Source organism: Dreissena polymorpha, chromosome 10, assembly GCF_020536995.1.
Source record: "Dreissena polymorpha isolate Duluth1 chromosome 10, UMN_Dpol_1.0, whole genome shotgun sequence".
Classification (NCBI taxonomy): Eukaryota; Metazoa; Mollusca; class Bivalvia; order Myida; family Dreissenidae; genus Dreissena; species Dreissena polymorpha.
Window position 1 is genome coordinate 68237918 of NC_068364.1, and position 9768 is coordinate 68247685.

The following is a 9768-nucleotide window of genomic DNA, read 5'->3' on the forward strand; positions in this document are numbered from 1 at the left end:
TAATATATTGATTATACATCCATCCAACGTGTATTTCTACTGTCCAAAAGCTATTTCGGTCCGTCCAGGATCTGTCAACTCGTGAATTGAAGCGCATATAACATAAATTTGCGCGTACATGTAGAATTCTGTTTGTTTTGTTGGATTATTCGCCCTTTGTTGCAGTCATACTAAGACGGTAAATTAACAAACAGACGATTTTCTTGTGTGAACTGATTTTACCGGTTCTAAGAAAACATACGTTCGCCAGTAACTGGCATATACCCTACTTGAATTAGAGAAAAAGAGGAATAAAGGATTGTCAATCTCCGCGCAGAGTTGTCGTTCCTGGCTCTCACATACAATCTCTGCCATCACAAAGAAATCCTACCAGATTTGGTAGTTTTTTTAAGTATTATATTATGATAATTAGTATCATTTTCTTTTCTATTTTGTAAAATAGTGTATTATTTTAGATTCATAAAAAAATAATTACCGAAATTAAATATAGTGAAAATAACAACGGTACAATTATTGTACCACGTGGCTAGGCTATCTTCACGTGGTTGGTTATGAAGGCAGGGATTTGATCCAGCTATGCTGGTTCCAGTCAAATATCTGCGCGGAGGTTGGGTATTGTATGACCAATCCTCACACAAGTCATGTGACCGGACCGGATATCGAACCTCCAATTTCATAGTCCAGCGCTCAAACAACCGAGCCCGGTCGAGAAATCTGCATTAAAACATATATATTTAAGCTTCATATATAACATTTACCAAATGTGTACTTGAATAATATGCAATTTAATAAATCTATTTAAAACAATAAAAACCTGAATTGACACGGGTTGGCACAGTATTTCGCTATTTTCGGGGTTTTATGTATTTGAGCCTTGTTCTCTGAAAACTGTTGTTAATGAATGTGCGTAAAGTGTCGTCTCAGATTAGCCTGTGCAGTCCGCACAGGCTAATCAGGGACGACACTTTCCGCCTAAACTTGATTTTCGGTAAGGAGGGACTTCCTTAAAACTAAAAATACCATACAAACGGAAAGTGTCGTCCCTGATTAGCCTGTGCGGACTGCAAAAGCTTAACTGGGACGACACTTTACGCACATGCATTAAGCCTAGTTTTCTCAGAACGCGAATCATTTCCCTTCAACATGCCATATGCGCTTTTTAAGGACCATAATAAGAATAATAATCAAAGTTCTAGGAATGCTACGCTAAATGGATTTTCGTTAAGTGTCATACCAGATAAGCCTGTGCAGTCCGCTTATGCTATTCAGGGACGACACTTTCCTCCTTGCAAGTATTTTCGTTTAAAAGTGTCGTCCCTGATCAGCCTGTAAGGACTGCACAGGTTAATGTGGGATGACTTTACGAACATGCATAAAGCCCAGTTTTCCCCAAATTGCGCCTCACATTATGACTTTACTATGATTTTTCTCTAGATCCACCATAATCCATGTTCCAGAATTATTCCCTTTGATTCGCCTCTTTCTCATCCAATAAAAATCTGTATATAAATGAAATCAAAGTAATTTCCCAGGCGAGCCCCTGAGCGGATACAGCAACTGGGCGGGCAAGGAAGGCGGGGCCAATGGGCTGCACCTAACACAGGACTGCGCGCAGATTCGCTGGGATGACCACGGGCTCTGGCATGACAAGGAGTGTCACCTCTGGCCGCAGACATTCTCGTACATTTGCCAGTTTGGTATGTGCCGTTATAATGATTATAATAGATCTGTAGGCATGAGGCAATACAATTATACTTTAATCATCTGACTGGAAAACAAATAAATGTTCTTATAAAAAAAATATATATATATTATACCAGTACATGTTCTAAATTTTTTAACGTGATCTTATTTTACATAATATCTCTGGTCAAGCAACAAACAATATTTTACTTGTTTGTTCAATTGAATAAAGCAATGAACAATGAATATGCACTGTAACAAATATTGGTGATTTTGTTGATTACATACTTTATATTATGAACGAATGGTGCGTATTGAAGTTAATATTTCCTTTTGAAAAGTTAATGTACCGACGTTTCAACGGATGTAATATCAATACATTTTACTTAAGATATGAAACCAAAAACAACAACAACAACAACAACAACTACTACTACAACTAAACCAACATCGATACCAGGAACTACACCAACACCAACAGTGACGTCATCAACTACACCGATACCACCAACAACGTCATCAACTACACAGATACCACCAACAACGTCATCAACTACACAGATACCACCAACAACGTCATCAACTACACAGATACCACCAACAACGTCATCAACTACACAAATACCACCAACAACGTCATCAACTACACAGATACCAACAACGACGTCAACAACTACACCAATACCAACAATGATGTCAACAACTACACCAATACCAACATCGATGTCATCAACTACACCAATGCCAACAGTGACGTCATCAACAACACCAATAACAACAATGACGTCATCAACTACACCATTGCCATCAATGACGTCATCAATTACACCACTGCCAACAATGACGTCATCAATGACACAAATACCAACTGTGACGTCATCAACTTCACCAATACCAACAATGACGTCATCAACTACACCAATACCAACAATGACGTCATCAACTACACCACTGCCAACATCGACGTCAAACACTACTCCCTTTCTGACAACGATGTCAAACATTACTGCGTTTGTAACAACGATGTCAACAGCGACAACTGTTCAAGTATTTCAAGGTAAAAATCTTACCTCAGTATAAGATCGAATTAATTTTTGCAAACTTCTGAGTGTCTTTTTCATTAACTATCTCTTAAAACATGCCTATGGAGTACGGTTCAATTAATTAATAATGCCCACTAAATCCCTCTAACATAAGATTGTCACCAAGAAAAAACACAAACCGTTTAAATTTATGATACCTGTATAAGCATGTATTAGTTAAAAACGTAAGCAGATTATGTTTTCGCAAAAGGTTAAATACCGAAACATAATCTGAACATTAAAGATGGCGACTGCAACTTTGACAACAAACAAATATGTGAGTGGACTAACGTAGCCTTCGGTGATGATTTTGATTGGACGATTCACCAGTCGGCCACGCCCACTGCCGGTACAGGGCCGGAAAACGACCACACAACCGGAACAGCTCAGGGTATCTTCAATTTACGTAAACTTGTACATACTTCGCGCAGAGATAAATTTGTCTCTTCACATTTCTGCCGTCATTACAAACCACGTGATGATTTTCGATTCAAACATTGTTGTTATTTTTGATAATTTTAAATACTTATTTATTTTTATTTTTGAGTGTAAAGATTATAAAACTATTTTGCGACATTACAAAGGGAAGTACCTTTCTGTAACAATATGTTATTCAATAACGAAAGCGTGGTAATGTAAGGTGATCACCAGTAGGTCATTAGTTGCAATGTTTTACGGTGAATTTCAAGACTGATGGCAGACTTTCCGAACAAAGTGAACACATGTATAGATAACACTTCCAGAATTTTTGTGTGAACATACTGCGTTGTAGCATATCCGAGCAGTCTGATGAAGAGTTGCCCTGTCCGCTAATGAGGCCACAATTCTGTGCCTGACATAGCTCCTTACCAGACAATGGCCGCTTACCGGGGGTATACTGGATAAATGTTGAATGAAACATTCTAAAAAAGGAAAGTGTCGTCCCGGATAAGCCAATGGGGATGAACGCCCCTTTATCCCAGAGAGCGGCTTATTTGACATGACGCCTGGACGATGATCGCTCCGCCCCACTTAATCACGTGGCTCAGCGGGTAGCAAACCTAGACACCAAAATGGCTTCTTTGCCTATAGATTGCATATTGATTTACGCGATATTCCGGATGATTTTTATGGACTTTTTCACACCATTTAACACTTGTAAAAGGGATTGTGTCATTTAGTTATTATGCAAATGCAAAAATATACGTTTATAGAGAACATCAGCTATTTATAACGTTTTTTTCGGTACATTAAACCACGCTCTCAAACGCTTGCTCGCTTACCGAATCGAACCTGTTACTACGTGTAATGGTGTTATTAGCAATAAATTAACACTTATACACCGGTATTTACCCATGTTATTTACGAAATATTAACGAAACATTTTCCCTCGTGTATTTGACACGAAATATCGCTTCATAACTGGGATTTCGGTGAAGTTTCACGCGCTTTCTGACGCGAGTGGGTACCTAATCCCCACATGTTATTACGTATAAACGTGATATTAATAACATTAAAACATTGCTTATTTGACATTTATCATTCACTATAATTGAAAGTGCACAACACAATCAGTTTGGTCATTGTCTGATATAAATTAGCGTTGTATATATGAAGGAAAATTCAGTCAGGCTACTTAATAAAGCTACCAGTATCAGACGCACGCGCAGGTACCGACTTCCACCAAGTAACCGCATTTATTGGTTATATCAGTAATAATAACTCTTATACAGTGGCATTTATCGATACGTTTTTATTAAAATAGTAACATAAAATGGTTCTCAATTGTTTCTGACACACACAAAAACTCGATTAATAACGGGGATTTCGTTAAGTAACGCAAAGTGGGTACCAATATTCTCTATTATTTTACATGCACACGTGATATAATTCATACTTAATAATGCTTAGTTATTGCTTATATGACATTTCCAGTTTTTGAAATAAATTAATTTCTATAAGGGGGATCTCGGTAATTTCTACACATTAGAAACTTCCATTCGCTATTGTCAAGACCGCATTTCCGCGTTGGAAATCTTTCTGGATATCGAATGTCAGAGTTACATAATCCCTATTTACACCGTCTTGCGATATTTCATTTCCGTTTTTTTTAAACAAAATAACGAAGCTCGTTGGAAAAAATGAGAAATAGGCATTCGATCTCCAAGTGTGGATTAAAAGCGTTCATTGGTGACACCACATGTCTGGACATGTGTAGATACCGTTATTAAGATAAGATATCACGTGTCACCCTTCAAAAACATGTATAATGACAATAAAGTGCATTACTATCAGAGTAATAAAACAACATGAATTAGGCTTCATGCTGGGTTTACCGGGAATCGGATGGCCAGGTGATCTATGAACTCGCTCGCCATTACCTAGTTATTCTGCATATACACCATTCTGTGGTCTTGATATGGATGAACGCAAATGAACAGGATTAGCTAAATGAAACCTTGTATACCGCTGTCACCCTTTGAGATCGACTCAACACACCATATACATCACTCAACAATAACCAACGACAGTGTGATCTTAACCTGTCAACCGCTTGTGTTTGATGACCGTTTTCTTTGCCTTACAGGCTCGTATGTTTACATCGAAACGAGCGCACCACGGAAGCTGGGCGACAAGGCCTGGCTGCTCGGACCGGAAATCACAGCCTACCAGACGATATGTCTGTTCCTTCTGGTACAACATGAACGGCGAGAGCGCGGCAACGCTGAGTGTATACATGTCCAGCAACGGCACTTTGCCTGGTACTCAGCTGTGGAAACGGACCGGGAACAAGGGGATTGAGTGGCGGGAAGGGCGGGTGCCTCTAATGACGTCATCGCTTTCAAAATATAAAGTACGTCGATACACGGATTGCGTTTTAAGATAGCTAGCTTATTTCTTAAATTTGTAATGATTTTAATCTTTAAGTTCATGTTGATATCGTGTAATGCGCAACTGATTTTTTTTTTCGTGCCTTGCTTATTTTAAAGTGTTTATTGACATATTTTAAATACAACTAAAATGGGCAATATCAAACTATATTGGTGCCATACCGCCAGTATGCTAAGCTGACGCTCTATCACACTTACAAACACTTCGCCATTTTACAGACTTGCGTAATACAAATGACCTTTGTATTGAACTACCGGCACGTCTGTTTGCAGGTTCTATTCGAAGCTACCGTGGGTGACGGTTACCTAGGTGATATTGCGATCGATGACGTCACGTTTTTACAGGAAGATTGTCAAGGACAACCGGGCTCCATGCTGTCACGCAAAGTGCTTTCTGGGAGATAGTGGCTTTATTTGATATCCGTGTTGAAATATTTAATATAAAATATACTCTCTTATAAACATCAGTACTTAGTAAATATCAATACACGGTGGTTATACGGATGCAAGTCGTGAGTACATTCGGGCACGCGATTCTCATTTCAACATTAGCCATGTAGGCAAAACTGGAATGCGGTTTAGAAAAAGATGAATCGGAACGTCAAATTATAGTTTTACCCAATGGAAAATAATTTGATTTGTACAATCGATAAATCCATTATGTAAATTTGACATGTACAATGTTGGAAGATCCCAACAATAATGAGCAGATATTTTCATGCAACACAATTGTTGTTCGAGATAAAACACAACTTTGTCGGTAAATTTGATCTAAATGAATTGAATTTCTGTAAAACGCAAATTGTTATTATGGTACAACGGAAAAAATGTAATTGTATTTAATAATTATAATTATTACTTAAAATTGCGAAAATAACATGTTGACAAATGGCATGTAGTTTATTTTAAGTAAAGTGTTTTATTAATGTGTGTATCGTAGACCCTTTTGCTCGCTTAAAATATGTTGTTTATGTCCGAATACGGACATATTGCGTCTGTCCAAATCAGGATCTGGAGTGTGTTGTTGTTGTTGATCATTTTTCAGTGGATTGTATAATTTTTATGAACTTCCCGACATATTCAAGGAGACCTTTCAATATAGATAAAACACTTAGCTATTACATGACAAATCAACGAAAGCAGAGCCGCGTCATGCCGAAATAGGTCTTATGCCGTATGGACCAGTCTAGACCAGCCTGCGCATTCGGGTCAGGAGCTATGCTGCCCGCTTACGAGTGCCCAGCCTGCGCATTCGGGTCAGGAGCTATGCTGCCCGCTTACGAGTGCCCAGCCTGCGCATTCGGGTCAGGAGCTATGCTGCCCGCGTACGAGTGCGCGAAACATTGCTGACTTTATAGCGGAAATGGTAGCTGACAGAATAAGGCATAATACCCATTTTCGTAAGACGCGGCTCTAATCAAGAATCCGCGACTTTTAGCTGACATATGCCACTTCCCCTTATATGTGCTCACCCTGCAAACATGTTTCTCTTCCATGACCTACTGTAGGGAATGATGCTTTGATGTGTAAACTAAAGTGCCATCGCGAAATTTGTGTTCTTTTGCTACGCATTATTTTCAAAAACTTATGCACTTGATTGTCACTCTATATTGCTAGACTAAGTTTGATTTCTTATGATTGAAATTAGCTTTGGAACTTCATCTTGAACCATAGGCACGATTCTTGCGCTTGAGGCTCTGTCACACCATCTTTATCATTTCTGTAACTTTAAGAAGTTATATTCAGGTCAATATTCTCTGCCGACCGCTTTGTTGCTCCCACAAGGGGTTACACAGGGGAATCAAACACCATCTTTATTATTCCTGTTACTTTAAGAAATTATAATCAGGTCAGTATTCTCCTGCCGAACGCTTGGCTGCTCCCACAAGGGATATAAACCACTGGAATCAAACACCATCTTTATTATTTCTGTTACTTGAGAAGTTATAATCCGGTTAATATTCTCCTGCCGAACGCTTTGCTGCTCCCTTAAGGGGTTACACACGGCCCTTAAGGGGTTACACACGGGAATCAAATAAAGCTAACACGTCATTCAGCATCAATAGTTTTAATTGTTGTATGATTAAAGATATATACATAGAAAGGCGTGAGTGCTATATATGTATGGTGTACAAATGATTACATGTTTGTAACCTTGTTACATACTTATTTGTTTGTAACGAAATATGTTTTTTTATATTTTAGACAAATATTAAGTTTACACGAATCATTATTTACATATTCGACCACACTGCTCAAAATTGAACCGTTCGAAAAGGTTTGTGTGAAATATACAGGTATGTTACAAAACATGTGATTTTAACCGTGATTTAACTATAAGCCAAGTATTACACTCGATTTCAAGAGTGCCCCTTTGACATCATAATAAATCTTTAAAAAATCTTTTAAATTCATTGATCTAGCCACAATGGCTGTTCTAAGAAAAACTGTATCAAATGCAGGGATATAAATACAATAAAACAATACAGGACTGACTTATCAGTATTGTTTCCAACGTTGAAAGTAAATAAGTATTCAAAATATAGGATTTCATAGTACAAAATGCATCTAGCCAAACACTCCGACGGACAATTCTATTTCATTATGTATACATATTTAGAAACATCACGACATTAAGGCACAAAATGCTGAAAACTCAGTTTATGATATGTGCACCCAAAACATGAACTTACAAAATAGTTGTTCATCTAAAATGTTAACAATTTATAAAATAATATGCGTACATCTGTATATAATATTCTACAAAATACTTCTGAATTCACTTTTTTCCTGATGTATGGATGTTAAAGATATACATGTATACCAACGTCCACATTCAAGATTCTATAAAGCATAGTGTATCAAACTTTTGAAATATTAAAGACTTACAGAAATTACTTGACGTTTAATGCCTTTAAATGAACAGATCATAAATTAATTAAGCAATCACATTTTTCAATGTAATAAAATGAAGGAAAAGAAATTAATTCAGAAATGCATCCAATTACGAAAAAGTTAATCAATACAAGAAATAAATCCTTTGGATAAACAATATAAAATCTGGCTTAGAAGCTATGTACACAATGTTTCATTATAGCTTTTATACAATCTACTCACAACAGTCATGGTAACATTTTATAGATTTATATAGCTTATATACAGGAAAAAAATATTGCATAACATTTGTGATATACATTGGAATGGTTAAACAAGCACGCACATAAGAGAAATAGTACAAGTCTTACAAAAATACAAAAGTTTCACATGTACTGGCAATCATATCATAAGCTTAAAATATATGAGCATGGAATAGTTATCTCACAAATGAAAATGCCGATTATGAATATTAATGCTTGGCAAACATAAGTGCCGTTTTTTGAATATGATCACTGGTTAACTCAATCCAATAACATTTCAAGCAAGCAAAAAAGCATGAATCAAGAGATGTGTTCGTCAGAAACACGTGCCCCCTACTGCGCCGCTTTGAAATAATTTTTTTTTTTTTACCTTTGACCTTGAAGGATGACTTTGAACTACCACCACTCAAAATGTGCAGCTTCATGAGAACACCGCTTTGAATTTTTTTTTTTAACTTTGACCTTGAAGGATGACCTTGACCTTGAAATTCCACCCCTCAAATGTGCAACTTCATGAGATACACATGCATGCCAAATATTATGTTTCTATCTTCAATAATGCAAAGTTATAGCCAACGCTTTGATAGAAGTTATGAGCATTTTACAATGCTAAATGCTTGAAATGCACTAAGTGACCCCGTGACCTAGTTTTTGACCCGGCATGACCCATATTCGAACTTGACCTAGATATTGTCTAGATACAACTTCTGACCAAGTTTGGTAAAGATCGGATGAAAAGTATTTGAAATAGAGAGCGGACACGAAAAGTGTGACAGACAGACAGACGGACAGTGCGAAAACTATATACCCCCTTTTCTTCTAAAGGGGGCATAAAATGGTACCAAAAATAATTATGCTTTAGCAACCACGTTTTTTTTAATGTTTAAATAATGTTATATTAAAGAAAAACATAAACCCCTACTAGAAATGAAGACCAACAAGTGTTGATATTTGTACAAATGTAATTAATGACATAATAAATAACATTCAACCAAA

General features: G+C 37.1%; 3 protein-coding genes across 7 annotated transcripts in view; 1 reads left to right on the top strand and 2 right to left on the bottom strand.

Annotated features, from left to right (window-relative positions):
• The window catches only part of LOC127847603 (uncharacterized), an 8015-nt gene extending 1486 nt beyond the window's left edge, over positions 1–6529 (top strand). Inside the window, exons 4-8 of the mRNA XM_052379624.1 lie at positions 1533–1697; positions 2075–2740; positions 3010–3156; positions 5332–5598; positions 5909–6529. Coding sequence (XP_052235584.1) covers positions 1533–1697; positions 2075–2740; positions 3010–3156; positions 5332–5546 — 1193 coding nt within the window. The 3' untranslated portion in view covers positions 5547–5598; positions 5909–6529. The remainder of the gene's footprint in view (positions 1–1532; positions 1698–2074; positions 2741–3009; positions 3157–5331; positions 5599–5908) is intronic.
• The window catches only part of LOC127847597 (uncharacterized), a 188530-nt gene that overhangs the window by 47034 nt on the left and 131728 nt on the right, over positions 1–9768 (bottom strand). The window lies entirely within an intron of this gene.
• LOC127847599 (protein PALS2-like) overlaps positions 8413–9768 on the bottom strand; it is a 195271-nt gene continuing 193915 nt past the window's right edge. For 2 of the 3 annotated variants that reach the window (XR_008034051.1, XR_008034053.1), the window contains exon 16: positions 8413–9234. The gene's annotated coding sequence lies outside the window, so the exon portion shown is untranslated. The remainder of the gene's footprint in view (positions 9235–9768) is intronic. The other variant, XR_008034052.1, reaches the window with a different exon arrangement.